Consider the following 22623-nt stretch of genomic DNA (forward strand, 5'->3'; position numbering starts at 1 on the left):
CAGCGAGCGGTGATTCTAGGCTTACTGTCCTGTAATGTGGCATGGGGAGGAGGCAGCAGATGGATAGTAGCTGAAAAGGCTTAGCCCTGTGAACAGTAAGTGCTTGGTTCCCTATTTAGTTCTGCACAGAGGGTGGAATTTCATTTGACCATCAACTTAATTTGTAGATCTTCCCAGACTCTCCTCTTGCCTTATCTCAGTGCTTGCTAGTATGTTTCCTGTGGTCCAGCGAGATGGATTCCATGCTCATCCTTGATTTGACAATAACACAGCTCTCCTAAATGTTTCATAGCCTGGAATTGGTGGTTTCTAGTGAGGTGCTTTGGTTGATCTGTGACATGCTGTTGACTTCCAGGGTGCCAAGCAGTGTCTTCCCTGTGCCTGGCACTGTTTGGGGGTGGTAGAGGGTCAGAAATCATAGTGACTGATGCAGTTACTTGAGAATGGGGTTAAGAATGTTGGGGATTGGAGGTCTGCGAGTCCCTGTCAGGAAGATCACGTGCCATAAAGAGAAAGGGCTGAAGGTCTACCCTGCCGTTTACCAGCTGAGCCACCTGGGGCAAATCACTCACCCTCTCTGCTCCTTGGTTTCCTCATTTATACCTGGGGATGGTAGTAGTATCTGTCTCACCTCACCGGGTTGTGTGGAATAACTAATGAAATAATGAGTGCAAAGGGCTGTGTAAAGATCAGTTATTGCTAATATTATTATCTAATGTTTAGGTTTTAGGGTCCGGTGGCCCCAGGCACCTCCCCCTCCCACCCCCAACCAAAAAAAAGGATGTGCTGTTATGAGAAACAACTCAGGTGAAAGTCAAAAAACGCAAGTAAACAGAACAGGGCAGGTGATTCATTAGCAAAAGATTTAATAATGAAAGGTGTTTTTCATTGACAGACATATTTCACGGCTGACAGGGTCTTTTAAGATTGCTACCCCGAGGAAAGCAACTCATTTACATGTTAAAGACTCACTGACACCTTATGGAAAACTCCAGCTCCAGTCTATTTAGACACAGTTTGACTCCTATATCATCTATTTTATGTTTTTCAATTTCCACCTCTTTTATTACTGAGGACGTTTGCATGAAAACTGGGTCTTGGGAGTTGTGTCTGCTTTGCTGCTGCTTCCCCACTCAGAGGTGGGCTTAAGCCTGGGGTGGCCTCATTACCTAGAGGGACAGGCCTGGAGGATGGTGCAACCTGAGGAGGATGGGGTTCGGGGAGGGAAGTCTGGGAGGGATGTTGGGGGTGACTGGAGGAGGATGGCTGTCGAATTGGCAGCTCAAGTTTGTGATTCTCACCTGGGAATCTGTGTTGTTACTGACTCTGTACAGGTCTCATAGGGTATAGTTTACTCATTCATTAATTAATTCATTCAGTAAATACTTTTGGAGCACCTATTCCATGTGCTAAGCGAGGTTATGGCCAACTATAGCCTGCAGGCCAAATCTGACCACACCCATTACTTTACATAGTGTCTATGGCTGTCCTTTGCTTTGCACTACAATGCCAGAGTTGAGTAGTTCTAACAGATATCATAGCCTGCAAAGCCAAAAATATTTCTCTATGGTCCTTTACAGAAAAAGTTCGCTGACCCCTGTTCTAGGCGGAGAGAATAGCAAGTGCAAAAGCACGGAGGCTGGAATGTGCCTGGCGTGTTTGAGGAATAGCAGGGAGGCTGGTGCCTTTGGGGTGAAGTGAGCAAGCGGGGACAGTGGAATGGCCTGAAACCCTGGAGGGAACTGGGGAGTCAGATCAAGAAGGCCTCTCAGGTCACGCCAAGGCCTTGGCTCTTCTGAAACCACACAACTCAGATTGGGACTCGAACCCAATTGCACCTCAGATGGGATTCGAATCCAGCCAAAACTCCTATTGGGACTCGAGCCCACGGGCTGGGACTCGAACCCACTGTTTTTTAATTAAAATCACCCACCTGGTGTCAGGACTTACTGAAGCTCAGGTTCTTTATGTCTCAGCGCAGAAGGAATTCAGTGAGAGGCAAAGTGATAGGCAAGAGGTAGATTCATTAATATAGGACACTTGTGAGGAATATAAGCAGGCAGGCAAGGGGGCTCTGGCCTGAGAACTAAGTGGGAAAGCAGGTTTGTTTAGTGAGACACACACTCCATAGACAGATTGTGGGCCGTCTCAGAAGGCGAGAGACCCTGAACTATGGGGTGGTTAGTTTTTGTGGGCTGAGTAATTTCATAGGCCAGTAAGTGGGAGGATTATTCCAATCATTTCGGGGAAGGGGTGGGGATTTCCAGGAATTAGATCATCACCCACTTTTTGGCCATTTATGATCAGCCTCTGAACTGTCATGGCGCCTTTGGGTGTATCATTTAGCTAATGTATCATAATGAGCATATAATGAGGCTCAAGGTCCACTGGAAGTTGAATCATCTGCCATCTAGGGCCTAATTGGTTCTAACTAGTTTATGTCATATCCTCAACGGCTGTGTCATTCTTTTAAAGGTTGTGCCCTGTCCCCTTCCCTCCTGTCTCACTTTGAGTGAGGTGGGAGCCATTGGAGAGTTTAGAGCAGAGGAATGCAGAGTTTGACTTAAGTTTCCGTGTTGAGAATAGAGTGGGGAAATTTTCACTCTCTCATTCATTCAGTCTTTTTTTTTTAGCAGACTTATTTACTCACTTATTATTTATTAGCGAATTCTGCCCTTTGCATTTAGTGGAAGAGGCAGATATAGGGCCAGATTATTAGAGGTAAAAGCAGTGTACAATGAGACCAGAGAGGAAGGAGCAAGGAACTCTGAGTGATTGGCTGACAAAACTTCATAGAGGGATAATGCGGGATTGAGTGTGGGGGGATATTTTGGGAGATGAAGCTGGAAAGGTGGGTTGGGATGAGAATGGGGTGGGCCTTGAATGCCTTGCTAGAGAATTTGGACTTTTTGGTAGAGAGTGGGTAGGTAAGAGTGATAAGAATGCACTTGTGGTTTAGGATGATGACGACTTGTGTGGCAGAGTGAAGGTTGGCTGGGATGTGGGGAAGTGTTTGGAATGGGGAATGGTTGAATGGTTCAGGCAAGATGTGATGGGTTTCTCCCACCTCCTTTATTAATTGTACAAGGTTGTGCTGAATTCTGGTCCCTGAGAGCTAGGAGTTCTTCTATATAAGCTCTTCAGCTTTTCAGAGAAGAAGAAATGAAGTTTAAAATAACAATAAGGAGAAGAGGTCTCATTTACTGAGCATGGTAGGCATTCTGTTAAAGCAGCATCTCATTTAATTCTCACAATGACCCTATGAGGTAGGTACTATCAAGAGCCTCTTTCGTAAATGGAGGCTCTAAGAGGTTGTGGTTTGCTCACGGTCACACAGCTGGTGAGCAGTTGAGCCGAGGCTCTTCCCGGCTCCAGAGGCTGAGTTCCTGACCACCGGTTGCTCTGTACTGCCTTCTTCGTGTGGGCTTTTCTGCAGGCCCCACAAGGAAGGTCCCTGGATCACCCCTCATGGACCTTTTCGAACTGATGATCTTGAAGGAGGAAGGTGTGTGAGGAGTTGAGGGCACTCAGCCTAATTTAAGGCCTGCGTCCGGTTCCAACTGGCAACCTGTGTCTTGGCAGAAACAAGGTGGAGGGGACATTGAGCGTGCTGCCCCTTGCAGTAGAAAATACAACAGTGAGAGACCCACGTACCGCAAAAAAAAAAAAAAAAAAAAAAATTGCTTGCATGGGACTTCCTTGGTGGTGCAGTGGTTAAGAATCCACCTGCTGATGCAGGGGACACGGGTTCGAGCCCTGGTCTGGGAAGATCTCACATGTCGCGGAGCAGCTAAGCCCATGCACCACAACTACTGAGCCTGAGATATAGAGCCCGTGAGCCACGACTGCTGAGCCCACATGCCACAACTACTGAAACCCGTGCACCTGGAGCCCATGCTCTGCAACAAGAGAAGCCACCGCAATGAGAAGCCCCCGCTCACTGCAACTAGAGAAAGCCCGCGTGCAGCAATGAAGATCCAATGCAGCCAAAAAAAAAAAAAATTGCATTCCTTGTGGGGTGAATGCAGTCATCTGGGGTTGCGAGTGGGTAGGATAAACTTGGAAGGGGGCATGATTTCACTGATGAATTTGAACACATGAAGCCTCTCTTTATTAAAAATGAAATATTTAGAAGAGTGGTTCTCAAACTTTGCATAAAAATAACCCATTATATTTCCTATTAAAATGCAGATTCCTGAGTCCTACCCCCAGCCTTGATGATTCAGTGGGCCAAGGGGTGGACTTCAGAAATCTGCATTTTTTTTTACTTTGCTACATCATTATCGTTATTATTATTTTTTTGGAGTATAGTTGATTTACAGTGTTTCAGGTGTATAGCAAAGTGATTCAGTTATACATATATATTGTTTTTCAGATTCTTTTCCATTATAGGTTATTATAAGATATTGAATATAGTTCCCTATGTTTTACAGTAGGTCCTTGTTGTTTATCTATTTTATATATAGTAGCGTGTATCTGTTAATCTCAAATTCCCAATTTATCCCTTCCCCCACTTTCCCCTTTGGTAATCATAAGCTTGCTTTCTATGTCTGTGAGTCTAGCAGAAATCTACATTTTTGAAATGGCACCCAGATTGATATTTATTTTTTTTAAGAGTTCCTCTGACCACACTTTAGAAATGCTGGCTAGGAAAAGAACACTGCAAAGGGAAAAACAATGGGATTATAAAAAGAACTGGGTCCAGAAAAGTCAAGAAAGGAGAGAAAAAGGAACAGAACAGGTAGGAATATAGAAAGCACAGACGATGGTAAAATTAAATCCAAATACATAAGTGATTATGTTAAATGCAAACAAAATCAACTATATGCTATTTAGAGAAACAGTATAAAGTGTAAGTTGAAAGTAAAAGAATGGAAATATGTCCCTGTGGATACTTCAAAAAAATCTGTGACTATGTTATGAGGCATGAGTCAAGATAGACTTTAAAGAAAATGCAGACAAGGCTGTTTGGAGCAATTGTTTCCATCCAAAGGGGAAACAGAGGCACAGAGCAGGGAGGGGATGGTCACAGACTGAGTCCAGGGCAGAAGCAAACAGGGTGATGACCTAAATTTTCCTGCTGCATTTGTGCCGGGTTTGCAGCTGCAGGTGGCTTGATGGTGGCACTTCTGGGTGGGACTTCTCCACTGGCAGCTGCAGCTGTGGTCAAGGACTTTATTCTGATATAGAATTCCTAGGAATTGAAGGGGAATCTGCCCACTGGCTACAGTGGCCCCAAAGACTGTCTGTGCAGCCACCTGGCACGCTGAGCAGTACAAGCAGGGTGGGGAAAGGGAGCCGGGAGCCCACTTGGTCCCACTGAATGGGAGTGTGAGTTTGGTGAAACGGAGCAAATCAGCAGGTGGACCTTGAGCCCCTAACCAGAAAGCAGCCTGGAGGGCTGTGAGTGGACAAGTAGTAACAGCCATGGTGTTTGCCCTCAAGGAGCTTACAGTCTAGAAAAGGGGCTGTCTATTCTAATCAAAATAAATATTTTGAAAATCAGTCAGACGTGGAGGGCTTACCTGGCTGCTCTGACCAGCTGCCGTCTTGGCTGTGGTTACTTCTGACCTGGGCAAAGGGGGCTAATGACGCCTTTGTGTGCTTAGTGGTACAGTCATAGTTTCCGTAAGGGTCGTTAACACACACTCGCTTCTCTTATCTAAAACAGCATCCATCACATATCCGTCATCCTTCCTCTTACCCACTTTGATTTTCTTCTCAGCACTGAATACCTGCTGCTATTCTAATACATGTCTGTTTGCTTGTGATCTGTCATCCCCTCTAGACTGTAAGAACATTGTCTGTTTTCTTGGCTCTCTCCCTAGTGCCTAGGACAGTGCCTGGTACTGTTGAAGGAAGAATGACTTTGACAGTTGACTTATGCTGGGTACTGTGCTAAGCATTTCACATACACGATCTCATCTTATCCCAACAGCTTTTGAGGTAGGTATCCTCCTGTTTTACAAATGGGGAAACACAGGTGCAGCGAGATTGAGGAAATGACTGGAGATCATGCAGTCTAAGTGGCAGAGCCCGGATTTGAATTTGACCACCTGGGAAACTCTTAACTGCTCCTCTTCCTCTGCTTTCCTTCTTCAGGGTCTGGGGACATGGCCCGGAGGGCTCTCAAGCTTGCTTCGTGGACCAGCATGGCTCTTGCAGCCTCTGGCGTCTACCTCTACAGCAACAAGTACTTGGACCTCAACGACTTTGGCGCTGTCAGGGTGGGCAGAGCAGTTGCCACGGTAGGTTCTTCACCTTTTGGGAGGGGCAGAGGAACTGCAGTATTACTTGCAGGTGTTCATACATGTAGCAGATGTACCTGCCAGCCACACATATGTGGAGATTCACATGTACCCCTACATGTGTGAAGCTCCCACTACACAGTTGCACAGGCATGGGTGTGCACCCCTGTGTGCCTGTATCCCTGTTCACACAGCCTCTGGCATCCTGAAGATAAACAGAGTGGTATTGCATGGGGTCTCTGTTCTGAAGCCTTTACCTTTACAGAACCTCCTTACCTTATTTTAGTCACAGACTCAGGAGGCGGTCTTCTCAGGAAACACATGGAAAGAGAGCTTTGCAGCTTTGATTAAATTCTACCAGAAAACTTGGGCTGCCTCCAGTGAGCTCGTGAATGGTTCGTGATGCAGGGCTCATGCTCTGAGTATCTATGCCTCGAAGAACTTTGCCGATCCCCTCCAAGCTCCAAACTAACAATCTGAATTGAATATTTGACTGTTAGAGGCTTTCTCCAGTGGTTCAGGAACATCGTTCTGGTGTGATCACATCCTCTTTAACTCTGCTGAAAGTGGCTGTTCCAGGCACCCCTACATAATTGCTCCATTGGTGGGTAGAGTGCCACATGCGTCCTGCTTTCTTTCCTCCTTTGTCTGCTGCAGGATGAGCCCATGCTTTCTTCCCCTCGGTGTAGAGACACTCTGATGCACAGTCTGTCTGGACTGTTGTCTAATCATTTCCTTAATACTCAGTGTTGTCCCGTCTTCTTCCTAGCCTGGCTCAGATGTGATGCCTGCTCCTTAACGTAAACTGGGTCATAGACTCAAGATTAGCAAATAGATAAACAGGCCATGGCATATGTAGTGATTCTTAAGTGTTTGCTGAATGCCTTTTTTGGGCCCAGCATTATCTTATGTGTCTTAGGGGTAGAAACGAACTGTCCCACGCAGGTGCAGCTTTTTTTTTTTTTTTTAATGTATATATTTTTAAATTTTATTTATTTATTTATTTATTTATGCTGTGTTGGGTCTTCGTTTCTGTGCGAGGGCTTTCTCAGTTGTGGCGAGAGGGGGCCATTCTTCATCGCAGTGCGCGTGCCTCTCACTATCGTGGCCTCTCTTGTTGTGGAGCACAGGCTCCAGACTCGCAGGCTCAGTAGTTGTGGCTCACGGGGCTAGTTGCTCCGTGGCATGTGGTATCTTCCCAGACCAGGGCTCGAACCCATGTCCCCTGTATTAGCTGGCAGAGACCCAATCACTGCACCACCAGGGAAGCCCCTACAGGTGCAGCTTTGAAGGACCTTCTGACTGAGGAGTGTTCACATGAATGGGTCAAAAAAACAATCCCTGGTGGCACAGTGGTTAAGAATCCGCCTACCAATGCAGAGGGACATGGGTTCGAGCCCTGGTCTGGGAAGATCCCACATGCCGTGAAGCAGCTAAGCCTGTGCGCCACAACTACTGAGCCTGCGCTCTAGAGCCTGCAAGCCACAACTACCAAGCCCGCGTGCCACGACTACTGAAGCCCGTACGCCTAGAGCCCGTGCTCCACAACAAGAGAAGCCACCACGAGAAGCCCGTGCGCCGCAATTAAGAGTAGCCTGGCACTGTGAAAGGTGCAGGGGATACGATGATGAATAGGAAGGACATGCCCCTGAGCTTATAGAGCTTAATTTCTAGTGAAGTGGAAACCATCCATATACAAGGAAACAAATGAGCAAGGTAATTTTGGATGGTAGTTTGTTATAATAAATAATTGGGAGTTCCTGGTGGATGGGGGTAACTTTAGATTGAGGGTCTCTGCAGGGGTAGCATTTGTGCAGAGCCTTGAATGACAGGAAGAAGCCAGCCAGATCGAAATCTGGGGGCAGGGCCTCTTAGAGGTTGGACTGTTTCTCTAGACATACCACCTGTGTCAGGGGGCTGCAGCTGCAGGCCTTGGACAGAGGAGTAATATTTGATGTCTGGTGCTAAGCCTTCCTCTTCCTTGGTTCACAGACAGCTGTCATCAGTTACGACTATCTTACCTCCTTGAGGAGTGTCCCCTATGGTTCAGAGGAATACTTGCAGCTTCGATCCAAGGTAAGGGACCTGTGGGACCCATCTGAGCTAGGCCAGGCCTGGATAAGTCCTGAAGTGGCTGCAAAGCCAGCAAGCTTCCTGAGTGCAGCTGGAGGTGGGCGGGGGCAGTGTAGGGATTGAGGCTGGGGGCTTGGGAGGAAGGAGGGGGCGTGTTTTAGTGCCCATGGGCTGGGCTGCCAAGCTGCCATCAAGCTGGACCCCCCAGTACTGAGGTTATAAATCTATAAGGTGCTGCTGGGGAGGCTGGTGTGTGTGTTTAGGGAGGGCACGCGTCTGGGATGACTCAGGAGGGATGAAGGCTCTGTCCCTGAGATAACTCAGTTGGCTTCCAAACTGCCTTGTCAGGCAAAACCCAAGTGAGAGAGGTTAATTGCCTTCCTGTCCTCTGAAGGCTACACCGGGGCCTATTGTAGGCCTCTGAGTGGAGCTGTCGACCACACACTCTGTTCTCATCTGGAACAGGATAGTTGATTTTGGTGCTATGTCTACATGTCCCAGAGAGTTGGGGGATTAAGCAAGAGGGCACTTGTGTGGGATGTAAGTTGAGTTTGAGGTCAAGTGTATATAACTTTGGTTCTCCCAGAGAGAGGTTTGTGATAGATCTGTGTATCTTTACTCAGCCTGGAAGGCCCTTTGCCCCCTAGAAAATTCCTAGTCATCCTTCAGGACTCAGCTCAAATACCTTTCCTCTGTGACACTTTCCTCCTCAGTCATCCTAGTTGGCTGGAATAATTAATTTTTAAATTTTTATTTAAACTTTTCATTATGGAAATTTCAACCATCCATAAGGGTAGAGTAGTATGAGCCCCTATGGAACTGTCGTCCAGCTTCAGAAATTATCAACCTTTTGCCAATCTTGTTTCATCTACTCTTCCCTTTATTTATTCATTCCTTCATTTACTTCTTTATTCATTTATTTATTTATTATTATTTTTTGCTGAAATATTTAAAAACAAATCTCTGGCATCATATTATTTCATTTGTAAATACTTCAGAATGTATCTCTAGCAGATAAGGACCTTAAAAAAACCTTAACTACAGTACCATGATCATACCTAACAAAATTGATAATAATTCCTTAATAACCTCTAGTAGCTAGTCCATATTCAAATCTTCCTTTTTGGGACTTCCCTGGTGGCGCAGTGGTTAAGAATCCGCCTGCCAATGCAGGGGATGTGGGTTCGAGCCCTGGTGTAGGAAGATCCCACATGCCGCGGAGCAACTAAGCCCGTGTGCCACAACTACTGAGCCTGTGCTCTAGAACCCATAAGCCACAACTACTGAGCCTGTGCTCTAGAGCCTGTGAGCCACAACTACTGAGCCTGTGCTCTAGAGCCCGTGTGCCACAACTACTGAGCCCGCATGCCACAACTGCTGAAGCCCGTGTGCCTAGAGCTCGTGCTCCGCAACAAGAGAAGCCACCGCAATGAGAAGCCCGTGCACTGCAAGGAAGAGTAGCCCCCGCTCCCCACAACTAGAGAAAGCCCCAGGCAGCAACAAAGACCCAACACAGCCAAAAATAAATAAATAAATTTATTTTTAAAAAAACCTTCCACGTTGTCCCCAAAATTTCTTTTTTAAGTTGATTCAAATCTGGATCCAAACAAGGTTCATATATTATGTTTGGCTGATGTTTCCTAAATCTTTCTAAGTCTATAATATTTCCCCTCCCTGCTTTTTGGGGGAGCTATTTGCTTGTTGAAGAAACCAGATCATTTATCCTGTGGAATTTCCTACATTCAGCATTTGGCTGATTGCATCCTCACAGTGTCATTTAATGAGAAGTAAATTCAACGGTACACAATTCAAAATATATAATATTTGAACATAAAAAATGACCCTCCTATCCCTGTTTCTCAGGTACCCAGTTTTTCTGCCTGGAGGTGATCATTATATCTTGTATATCTTTCCAGAGAGCTCTTCCTATTTGGATTTAACCACTCTGTGTTCTTTATTCCTGTCATAGATGATAGTTGGTTATGTGTCTTTCTCTCTCTTTAGACCATAAATTCTTTTAGATCAGGGATGGGTCTTTCTTTTTTACATCTCCTATCTCTGGCAGTGGTGCCTGGGACTGAGTTGAGTTAATGTCTGTCTCAATGCCAGGCTGTACCCTGCTAGCTCCCTGCCTTGGGAGAGGCCCCAGAAAGAGAAAGGTTTGTAGTCAGAAGACCTGAGTTTGTGCCTTGGCTTTGAGAAGGTCATTCAAACTTTTGGGGTCTGTGGACTACAGATAGTTATACCACTTACTGAGGATTATATGGATAGTATCTGAGACAGTGTGTTGTGAATGTAAATGTAAATAAAGCAGGTATCAAAAATAAGTCAGATGTCTACTAGAAGGTATGCTCCACGAGGAAAGAGACTTGGTCTATGTTGTGTATCTTCACTTCTGCAGCACCTACTACAGTACCCAGGACACAGTAGCTCCTAAATAAAGGTTTGTTGAATGAATGAATGAATGAAATGTTAGTGTGTATTGGAAGATCTCAAAGTCCTTGTCTCTGAGACCTAATGCCCCCTGCTTTTCCCTACCCCCTTTTCTCCATCTAACCAATGCTATGGACCTTGGAACCCACCAGAGCCACATTTTGCAGAGAGGTCCAGGCCAGGGCACAGGGGCAAGCCCTCTGCCTTGGGGAATCTGCAGAGCAGACAGGGGGATGGATGTCGTGAAGACAGTTGCCCTTCATGTGTAAGTCATCTGCAAAGCACTGGTGCTGCAGGTCCTGGAGAAGCTTGGGGGAATGCAGTTAGGAAAGTACAGTCTGGCAGTTGACAAGAGGGCAGCAGCGCGTGGTGACTGGCACCAGATAACAGGGTGCAGGCTGGTCCCTGGGAGTTGTGCCTGGGAAGGGAGAGCCGGCCAGCACTAAAGAGCACAAGTAAGTACCGCAGAAGTGTTTTCTTGCATTGGAGCACTTATCTGTTCTGGTCTGTGAGACTGATAAAGAAGTGAGTGCCGGGTAAAACATAATTATCTCACCTGTTAAGCCAGTGTCCCCAGGTCCCGGAGCGCGCCAGAGCCAGGAGCTTGGCAGGCAGTGACTTCGAGAAGCACTTTCAAGGTTAGTGCTCAGCTGGCTGGGATCGCAGTGACTCAGCTCTGCTTCGAGAGGGGGTGGGAGCCAGCGTGAAGGTGTGTTTTCTAGGGGCACAGTGGCACTTTGCTAGGCAGTGAGGGCGTGGGGCGGGACCCAGGTGCTTTGGAGAACGAGACTCCTGGTGCCCAGAAAGGTTGGGTGTGAACTTGCCTGTGCCTGAAGCAGAAAGAAGTCACTGCTGGTACAGATGTCCAGACGATGGGCTGGAGGAGGCAGGACTGAGTTGATTCTGACCAAGGAGTCGAGGTGTAGTGGACGTATGTTAATTTTGCAGCACCGGAGCCATTCTTGTTTTAGGGAGCAGCATCTAAACTTTCCTTTGGGGAACCACTCCTATCTCATATACATGCCTTGAGGTTTGAGTGTAGCTCACCCCACCCTCAGGGTGGGCATGTGACTTTGGCTATCAGTGTAGTCCATTCCTCTGGCCCTAGTGATTGATTCAAGGATGAGTATCTAAGCCAGTGCTGGTCAGTGAACTTAAATCAGCTCCAGGACTTTTGGGGGTGTCCCCCCTGTGACACTGTCTTTTCTGCTGGATTAGCTGAGAGTATCAGATGTTGGCTTAGAGCTGCTGGCAGCCATCTTGCCACCACGAGGGGAGAGCCCATCTGTGAATGGAGCCAGTATTGTGGAGAGATATATTTGAGTCCTAAGCTAGACTACCACTGGACTTTTCAGTTATTTATGCCAGGAAATTCTCTTTTTGTTTAAGATGTTTTGAGTTCAGTTTTCTGTTCCTTGCAGCCAAATGAGTTCTGATAAACTCTTGGGGAAGCGTAATTAGTGTTTTGATAGGTCACAGAAGGACCAGTAACTCAAGGAAAGAAATGAAATTCAGAAATTCCAAGGCCCATGGAGGATGAGGAGATAGAATGATGGTGCTGGGTAGAATGTGAGCCATTTTGGACCTAGAGCTCCTGGTCTGTCACCAAACACCTCTACTTCCCTAACTGTAAAGTGGGTCTTTGCCCCAGCTAAGTTTGTAAGAACAGAGATGAGAAGCTTTACTTAATTAAATACTGTGGATTATTTAACCAGCCAGAGAGGAGATCTAGAAGCACAGTTTGCCTTGATGGCTCCTTATCATTTTAATGAACAAGTTAATTATTTTCTATTTTTCTTATTTTTACATGTATTAATTGGAATTATTCTACAAGAAATAGCTGTCCCTTCTCAATCAGTTATTTGTTTATTTTTATCAGTATCAACTCATGGATATTTATTTTATTCTATGGGTTAGAGTCCAAAATAATCATTATTTCTTTTTATTACTCAAATTGTTCTGACTTTGGCCATTGGGAGCTTCTTCAGGTTGTCTCCTGTGTTCTTTTGATATGCCCCATCATTTTTTCAGCACTGTCTTAACTTTCTGGTACCACAAGTTGCCCCAGGATCATCTTGTATTTTCATTGCCCAATCCCTGGAATCAGTCACTTCTCCAAGGAGCTCTGATTCCTTTTATTGGAGAATGGTATTCAGAAACCAAGATGTGGATGCATGTTGCTACTGGGGTGCTGTTGTTTCTAGGCTCTTCCAGGAGACATAGCTAGGAAATATATGGATGTATACTTATTCATGCATAAACACATCTGTCTATTAAAAAAACATGAGCTCATGCTGATACCTCTAATTTCAATCTAAACTCACAGAGTTCATTATAGCCTTCTCCCTTTCCTTATATGTAACTTATTTCTCCAAGAGTGAGAATGCCTATTATCTACAATATATTCACTTATTTGTTAAACCCTAGTATAGCCCAAATTAGTTAACACCCCTAAGGCATACAAGAGCAGAGAGAGTGGCTCAAGATGAATTAAGGGGGTATTTGAGCTGGGTTTGGATAGATGCATAAGATAGAAACATGTAGCATTGGGGACAAGGTGATCTGGGCTGAGGTTGATGGGTAAAATTTTGGCGATTGTCTATAAGAAGCAGAGAGTAGTTCAGTGTTACTGGAGACTAGGTTATGGGTGAGTGAAGGGTTATACTGGCAAACAGAATTAGAGGTAGGTTGCAGAGGGACTAAAGGCCAAGTTTTATACCATGGGCAGTAGGGAGCCCTGGAAAGTTCTAGAGTAAAGTTTTGTTAAGCCGTTAATGAATGAGAATGCTTAAAGTCATCAGTTACTGAATATTTTCTGAGCTTCTGCTTTGAGTTAGACAATGAGTAAAAAAGTGGTGTGTGTGTGTGTGTGTGTGTATGTGTATGTGTACGTGTGTGGAGAGGATAAAGTAAGAGAGTGAGAGAAATCTCATGTGCCTTTTCCTTTCTTAATCGGAGTCCTAATATAGGCAGGGGACCTTGATTGTTGCTGTGACTGGGAATCTTTAGCTGAATTCAGTTTCTTGTTTATGGAGCAGGTCACTGAGCTCCTGTGGTATGCTTCCTGGGATGCTTCAGGTATGCAGTATGTGTGCGTCATATTAGTTACTACGGTACTTAATAAATATTTGGGCTTAGGAGGTAAAGATGTAAATACTCTTTTCCTCTTTGCCCAAGAAGCAGAACCAAGGAAATGCAGGACTCTGCCAGGTAGAGATCAAAATGTCAGCTTTATTACTGGTAAGTGTTCGGCTGGATCACATGTCTTGGGCCTGTGAACAAGTGGGCTTGTTGAACTTCACCCCTGAATTTGATAGACTTGCCTACCCAGGCACAGACGTGGCAGGACAAGCCTTTCAGATGGGGGCCTGCCTCTTAGGGCAGGGAGGGACTGAATACCAGTGTTCTGCAGGTTTGCAGATCCCAAAAGGGAGGAGAGAGGAAGAGGTGAGCTGTTTCTTCTCCCAAACTCACCAATCCGGTTGAGGATTCCTCCTCCCACAGGGCGGGAGGGAGAGGGAAGAGAGAGGTCAGGAGCCTTACACCTCTAATGGGGCTCCCTCCACGTGCTTGCCTGAAACTTAGTGAAAGGAGGCTTACCTGCAGCACTTACCCTCGGAAGGGGAGGTAGCTTTAAATTTGCTGTAAGAACCTTTTGTGCCCATTAAATCCTGCTAACCTTTACACCTGACCTTGTATAGGGACACAGGCTGCTTCGGGCTTGAATATGGGCTGACAATTACAGCATTACTGAAATCTGCATTTAGAGGGAGGAGTCATGTGCTGTCTACCTTTAGAATTATGGCACGTGGTAGGGTATTTTGGGGGAAAATGGACTCCACTTCTGACCAGTGGGTATTGGTCAGAGGAGCAGAATGAGGAGTTCAGGGAAGGTGATGGCTATTTATAATCATTCCATTGAACTTGGGAAAGACATCTTTGGCATCAGCTAACTCAAACCTCTAATGTACACATGTGGAACTGGAGGCCCAGAGCAGGGTGTTACTTCTTCAGGCACCCCCCAGCCCCCTGCAGGTCTTGGCAGATCGCAGACTTGGTCTTGGACATCCAGATCTTGCCCAATCTCATGTTCTTTGCACTTTATACTTGGTTGTCTCCCTTTTTGTCCACTTGCAACCTGGATAAGCACCAAGTTGGATAGAAAGTAGAACCAAAGATGCCTGTGCAGCTTCTCCCCATGGTCCGCGCCCTCTGGTGCAAGCCCTGAGGCTGTGATGCTGCCTGGGTGGGCTTGGGAAACACAGAGGAGGAGAGAAGGGCAATAGAGCCTTCTCCCTGGGATTCCTTTACTTATTTAACCCATCAACCAAAGAGTTATTAATTCAACAAATATTTGGACTTTGCACTCCCCAGTGGAGGAGAGTGTAGACCCTCCAAAGGAATCAGTAGATTGCTTGGGAGTTTCAACTCTTAAGCTATTGAGCAACCGCTGGTTTTGAGGATAACCACGCTCCCAGCTTAGTGAGAGTATGATAACTCAGCAAGCATTTTAAAGCTCTTCTTGCTTTGCAAGGGGAACTGTAGCCGCGTCTGACTCTTTAGTTATATTCTCTGAAACCTGGGACTATTCTGGCCAAATCAGGACATATGTTCACCATTCTTCCAATCACCTGTTATTTTAACCAACGTTAACTGAGCCTGCTGTGTGCCAGGTCCTGCGTCAGGCTCAGGCTCAGAGGATATAAAGGGAAATAAGACTCGATCTCTGCCCTGCAGTTGCTCACAGTCTACTGGGGGGACCAGACGTGAAATCTCCAGTTGCAGAAGATCAGTGTGTTTTCATTCTAGCTCTGGCCCCTGACAGCAGCTAACTCCTAGCCAGGAGGATCAGGGTGGGTGGGGCGTGCGTAGTGGGCAGGAGCCCTGCGTGGGAGGGGCTGCTAACCCCGCCTGGGGGGTGGGGGTACATGCCTAGAAGGCCTGGAGTTGCCTTTTCTAATTGTGTTGCTGTTCCTTTTGCACGTTTGGTGTCTGTCAAGCTGGCGTGGACGCTTTTCAGGGAGTTTTAATGCATTCTGTCCCTCAGATCCCCTTTTACTGCTTTTGTTTGTCATCATGGAATATTTGCCTGAGAGTATTCTGCACAGAGGAGGAGGGAAATTGAATCCTTGCTGTCTTGGTGACTGGCTTTCTCAGAGTTTGTGATAATTTCTGCAGGAGCATGAGCTGCATTTAATGTGCTCTGGTTGGGTCATCTAAGGACCAGGCCTGTGGAGTAGGGAGACCAGAGTCTGCTACTGAATCTAGCACCTCCTTTTCAGTTTTCTGCATACCCAGATCTTTCTGAGTACTGCATTGCAAACCTACACAACTTGCTGCGGTGGCCCTGACCCCAAAGTCTTTCTGATTCAGAGAGAGTTACACAGCAGGAGGCTCTTGGGCCTTGGTGTGGGCTGGGGAAAGCCTTGGTGGGGTCCACTCCCATTAGTGGGGACCCTGGGGGAAAATGTGGTGTGCCTTGAGCTTCCCCAGGAGATTGGGCCCACTGTGCGGTGGCTTCTCTGTAGTTCCCAGGCAGACCACACAAATGCCAAGCTGTCTTCCTGGTTGCTCTGGACTTCTCAGTGACCTATGGACCATGGCCAATAACAGTACCCACTTTGCCATGCCTGCATACCTTTTATATTTCTAAAAACATGTGAAATATATAAGACCTAAAAAAAAGTATAAAAAATAATTTAGTGATCACCCTTACACTCCCTGCTCAATTTCAGAAAAGATACCTTACCCATATAATTGTAGACCCCTAGGTATTTCTTCCCTGATTCCAGTCTTCCTCCTGTGTAACCAGTTGTCATTCCCATACACTTCTTTTTTTTTTTCTCGCGGTACGTGGGCCTCTCACCGCTGTGGTCTCTCCCGTTGCGGAGCACAGGCTCCGGACGCACAGGCCGAGCAGCCACGGCTCACGGACCCAGCCGCTCCGCGGCATGTGGGATCCTCCCGGACCGGGGCACGAACCCGTGTCCCCTGCATCGGCAGGCGGACTCTCAACCACTGTGCCACCAGGGAAGCCCCTCCCATGCACTTCTTTATACCCAACTATTTATGTATTGGTATGATATTTTTCATTTTATTGACTCTTTTTCCTTTACTTGGTTTTGTTCTAAGCAAACATATCTGTGAAATTGCAGGTTTGATAGACTAGCTTGCTTTTTTGGGGTCTAATGCATATGCAAGTAAGACGTGTTCTGGGTACCACCCAAAATTGCTTCTTGTACCACTTTTTTTTTTTTTTTTTTTTTTACACTGGTGCCAGGTCACACTTAGAGAAACACAGACTGCACCATCAGTAGCAGATGCTGGGCCAGACTCTGGCTTGCGCCCTCCATTGCCTCGGTCTTTCCCCTGCTGGGTTTGGCTCCTCTTTTTCTAGCTTTCCTCTTCCCCTCGCTCACCCTGTTTATCTCCTGGGGCTGCTTCGGGCTTGAAGCTATGTGATGGGCTGATATTTGTTCCTGCTGCTCAGAAGTAGTGATCCCTTTCCAAAGGCCACAGCTGAAACAAAACAAAATCAGAAAAAAACAAAAAAAACCCAACCCCCCCCCCCCCAACAAAATCAGCCCCTAGGTTTCCGGTGATGGGAGGCCGTTGCCTGTGCTGGGCGTCTCTCATCCTGATCAGCACGATTATCACCATTAGCCAGTTCCTCATTTGCAGTGTCTGCAGCTCCCTTGCCTACGTGGGCTGCCTTGACACTCAGAGCTGGCTTTCTGCTGCTGCAGATCTGCTCTCCAATTGCCCCTGCCACCTGGTTCTGAGGAGTGGCCAGAGGAAAGCAGAGGGGCCTGCTCCCCAGAGATGGTGCTGTGTTGAGGGTTTAGCCTGCACGTAATGGGGCAGGAGCTGGAGAAACCCCAACTGCAGTCTGTCTTTGCTCATCTCAGATTCCATCCCAGACTAACCATGGCTGGGCTTCTCACTGCTGACTGCTTTTTCCACTGAAAACCTCCCTGCGGTTTCCTTTCTTGTCCTGAACTGGGTGCTTTCACCATGACCAAGGTCTTTCTACCTCTGCAGGGAAATGGAATGAAGCTGCGTGATGGGGGGTTAGGAGTAGGCAAAAGCTAGGACTTCCTTACCGCTAAGGTTCTTTAGTACTGGACTGGGTTACCAAGGACAGATGTGAAATCTGTATCTGGAAGGGCAGCTTTCCAGAAACAGCAGAGACTCTGTTGTGGAGCTCACGGATGGTTTCTAACCTGTCAGATGGGGAGCCTTAAAAGTACAGATTCTTAGATTCTATGCTCTAAAATTTGTTTTCAGTGATTCTGGGGTAAGGCCTGGAGAACCCATTTTTAAAAATGGGCTCCCCAGATGGGCTTCTTTTTTTTTTCCCCAGGTGGGCTTCTGATGCTAAGAGCAAGTGTTTACATTGACTGAACACCACGGGACAGGCATTGTGCTGAGAGCTCTCTCTGTATTATCTCCTTTAACTTCACAATGACCTCGAGGTAGATGCTATCATTGTCATCCCTATTTTACAGATGGACAAACTGAAGCACAGATGAAGTGACTTGTCCAAGGGCATACAGCTAGTAAGCAGGTATATTAGTTTCCTGTGATTGTTGTGACAAATGGCCACAAGTTAGGTGGCCAATGACAACAGAATTTTATTCTCTTACAGTTCTAGAAGCCAGAACAATGAAAACAAAGTGCTGACAGGGCCACACTCCTTCTGGAGGTTCTAGGGAAGAATCCTTCCTTGCTGCTTCTGGTGGCTCCAGGCATTCCTCGTGGCTGCATCACTCCAATATCTGCCTCTGTCTTCTCTTTTCTTTTCTTCTGAGGACACTTGTTATTGGATTTAGGGCCTATCTGGGCAATCCAGGGTGTTCTTATCTCAAGATTCTTAACTTAATTAAATCTATGAAGACCCTTTATTCCAATTAAGGTTACAATCATAGGTTCTGGGGGTAATAAGACATGGGCATATCTTTTGGGTGCCACCATTCAACCCACTGTAGGGTCTTGGATTTAATCCCAGATAGGTGGCCCCTGAGCCTCTGCCTATAACCACTCAACTTCCTGGCTCTGTCTCCTGGACTGGATGAGCTTCTAGGCTTCCTATAGGCCAGCAGTCGAGGCATGGATTAACTTGCTGTATCAGAGAGTTGACAAACCAGTATTTTCCTCTACCTCTCTCCTATCGCCTCGACCCTCCACCATTTCTCCTGAAACCCTTTGGGCTGTTCATCTCAGATGCAGAAATTCTCGCACCTTGATGTGCTTGGGAGGTGAGGCCGTAGGGACTATGAGGCCACACTCATACTGGCTTGGGCGAGATGCATTTTTCTTGCCTCAGTGGCCACGTCTCCAAAATGGGAATCGCTGGAATAGCAGGGGTAGATGGAAGGCCATAATACAACTAATAAAGTTGTTGGAAGGAATCTGCAGCTGTAAGGGTGATGGAGGCGGTTGTTAACAACACTAATAATCTAATAGCCTATTTTGATTTCCTGCTTCTCACTGTCTTGGCCCCAAGCAGCTATTTTCTACCAAATTAAAATCCACTCAGCTCCTTTCCTGTTCCTGAATAAAACTACCCTCAAAGCTCTTTCCTGTTACAGCAAGACTTTTTAATAGACTTTTCCTTGTAGAACCGTGAGACATATGTCCAATTAGCAGAATAACTTCACTTAAATATACAAATAAACTGTTGACAGATAATGGCAGGACATATGTGAAGCTAATTTAAGGCAGCATGGTTTGGGAGCTGGGGCACTGCCCCCTCCCACCCCAGTCTGTCTCCAGGCCTCTCCTTCCCTCCAGTTTCTTGCTTTTGGGATGGCTCTTCATGCCCCACACTCTATAGGATGAAGAGGGATGTCTCCATGCTGTGCCCGGTCACAGCCCAGAGTACCTGGGCCACTCACCATTCATACAGTCAATTGTGCAGCAAATATTTTTGAGCACTTACTATGAGCCAGGTACTGTGTGAGGTGCTGGGTGTACAATGGTCTATTCTTGAGGGGATAGGAGATCATTAGCAATTGGTGGCACTCACAAGAGTGTCTGGTCCAGGAGGGCAGAGACTCGATCTGTTTTTCTTGCTGCTGTATCCTTAGCACTTGGAACAGTGCTTGGCACACAACGGGCTCAGTGAATACTTTTTAGTGACTCAATGGGGTAAGTAAACAAGATAATGTCAGCTCTTGCTGAGTTCCCTAAAAGAGATAAAACGTGGTCACGGGATAAAGAGTGACGGAAGCTGGGCTTTGGAAAAGCTCTCTTACATGGGTTTTTCAGTTGAAACTGAAAAGTGATGAAAAAACCAGCAAGTGAAGAGCTGGGAGAATATTGTTAGAGGAAGAGGCAGGGCAGGCTATGTAATTTACAGGGCCCAGTGCAAAATGACAATGCAGGGCTGTGGCTGGGTGGGAAGTCAATTTCCCCTTCTTGTGGCCCTGCTGCCCCAACCCGCAGTGGATGGGAAGCTCCCAAGGGATTGCAGCCTCTGTGCTGGGATGTGCTCAGGCTCTGGACTGGGCATGAGTGAGAAGTCCTGCTGAGTCACCTGCTGAACTTGTCATGGTAAGCCTAGACCCCGATCCTTCCTATGCCTGTACCCAGGCCCCCAGTAGGGACGAAGGGCAATGGAAGAATGTAGACATCTCCCACCAACATGACCTGTTTGCCATGCTGGGTGGAGAGCAGCTGTAATTGTGGGGAGGCTGGATGGGGCCAGGGTACTGGGCTTGGGTGAGGAATGGGCAGCTGAGAACCCACCAGGGAGGTGGGACTGTGTGTGTGCTGAGTTCCCCAGTGCATGCTCCATAGTCCCATTCGGCTTCACTTGAAAAACACAAATTCAAAGATAAAATTAAAAATTTCGAGACAGCTACTCTGTATTAGCTTCCTATTGCTGCTGTAACAAACTACTATAAACTTAGTGGCTGGACTTCCCTGGTGGTGCAGTGGTTAAGAATCCACCTGCTAATGCAGGGGACAAGGGTTCGATCCCTGGCCCGGGAAGATCCCACATGCTGCAGAGCAGCCAAGCCTGTGTGCTAGAACTACTGAGCCCATGCACCACAACTACTGAAGCCCGCGCGCCCTAGAGCCTGTGCTCCACAACAGGAGAAGCCACCGCAATGAGAAGCCCGCGCACCGCAACGAAGAGTAGCCCCTGCTCACCACAACTAGGGAAAGCCCGTGCACAGCAACGAGGACCCAACGCAGCCAAAAAAAAACAGAACTTAGTGGCTTATAACAATATAGATTTATTCTTTTACAGCTCTGGAGGTCAGAAGTCTAAAATGGTTCTCACTGGACTAAAATGAACGTGCCCGCAGGGCTTTATTCCTTCTGGGGGCTCTAGGGGAGAATTCATTTCCTTGTCTTTTCTAGCTTTTATTGGCCACCTGCATTCCTTGGCTCAAAGCACCTTTTCTCCATCTTCAGAGCCAACAATGTCTGGCCAGGTCCTCATGCTGCTACCTCTCTGGTTTCTTCTTGTCCCCCCCTATTGCACTTGAAAGAACCATTGTGATTATACTGGACCCCCCTGGATCACCTGAGCTAATCTGTCTCAAGGTCAGCTCATCAGTAACCTCAATTTCTTCTGCAGCCTTAATTCTCCTTTGCCATGTAAGGTAACATATTCACAGGTTCCAGGGATTAGGGTCGTGGACATCTTTGTTAGGGGGGTATTATTCTGTCTTCCGCATTAAACCACAAGTGTGGAGCCTTTCTGAGTGCAGGGTGCAGTCTCACTGCACTGGTCACATGTCGGTGAAGCTGGCCCTGGGAAGAGGAGGCTACAAGCCTAAAAGTCCCGAGATGGGAACAAGCACAGCTTGTTCAAGGACCCGAAAGGAGGCTGGCGTGATAGACTAGAGTGGATGACAGGGCATGTGGTACAAAATGAATCAAGAGAGGCTGGCGTGGGTCGAGCACACAGGGCCTCCTAAGCCACAGTGAAAGGTTAGGAACAGCAGGTAGGGATCTGCCTTAAATCTGAAAAAAACAAGCAAACAAACAAAAAACCACCCCCCCCCCGAAAAACCCAACTCCATATAAAAAATTTCAACTATAATTAAAAAGTAGAATAATAAGGTGAACCCTATACCTGGCACCTAGATCTAAAATATGTTGCCATAATTCTTTCATTTATTTATTTATATTTTTTGCTGAAGAATTTTAAATTATAGAAATCATGGCATTTCAACTGTAATTTCAACATGCATTTCTAACAACTGACATTTTTATAAGTATTGACGTCATTATCACAATGAATGAAATTAACAAGAATTCTTTAACTTCATCAACTTCCTGTGTATATTCAGTTGTCCCTCAAATACCCTGCCTGTTGATCTTCATGTCGTACCTGAGCTTTGCACCTTTTCTTCTTCTGAGGTTAGAATGAGTCTTCCTTCTCTGTATCTCTTAGGATTTTGTTTTTTGTTCCTTCCCACTCCTGTCCCACACCCAGGCCTGTAGCCTGAACAGGGTTGCGGGGAACGGAAGGGAAACAGGCTGGATGGATATGTTATTCTGCTTGTGGCCTAATGTTTCTCTCTCTCTCTCTCTTTTTTTTTTTTTGCTTGTAATTGCCATTCCAGAAATGCCCTCACTCTACTAGCCACAGAGCAACTGTTGAGAACAAATTAATTATGCATCTTCTCAGTGTGTGTGATTAAGGGGCAGATGGAGGGAAGGGTTCTCTTCAGTTTTTCTGGCAACTAGGTTCCCAAATGGATGCTTTCCAGACCAAAGAATGCGTGTCCTGGGCTCCCGTGGGCATCTGGGTTTGTCTCTGTAGTGGCAGGCTTGCTCACTGGCAGGCAGAGTCAGAAGTTGTCAGTAATAATATTATTAATCCCTTAAATTTGCAGCATATTTGCTG

At 46.5% G+C, this 22623-nt stretch overlaps 1 protein-coding gene across 19 annotated transcripts in view; it reads left to right on the forward strand.

The window, feature by feature from the left end:
* The window catches only part of ADCK1 (aarF domain containing kinase 1), a 153166-nt gene that overhangs the window by 2255 nt on the left and 128288 nt on the right, over positions 1–22623 (forward strand). For 13 of the 19 annotated variants that reach the window (XR_004348313.1, XR_004348316.1, XR_004348318.1 and 10 more), the window contains 3 exons: positions 6103–6248; positions 8241–8324; positions 13932–13994. Coding sequence is in view for 5 of the 19 variants with exons in the window: in XM_032621903.1 (XP_032477794.1) it covers positions 6103–6248; positions 8241–8324; positions 13932–13994 (293 nt within the window). In the remaining 14 variants the exon portion in view is untranslated. The remainder of the gene's footprint in view (positions 1–6102; positions 6249–8240; positions 8325–13931; positions 13995–22623) is intronic. The other 6 variants (XR_004348326.1, XM_032621907.1, XM_032621904.1 and 3 more) reach the window with 2 other exon arrangements.

The sequence above is a fragment of the Phocoena sinus genome, chromosome 2, assembly GCF_008692025.1.
Source record: "Phocoena sinus isolate mPhoSin1 chromosome 2, mPhoSin1.pri, whole genome shotgun sequence".
Lineage (NCBI taxonomy): Eukaryota > Metazoa > Chordata > Mammalia > Artiodactyla > Phocoenidae > Phocoena > Phocoena sinus.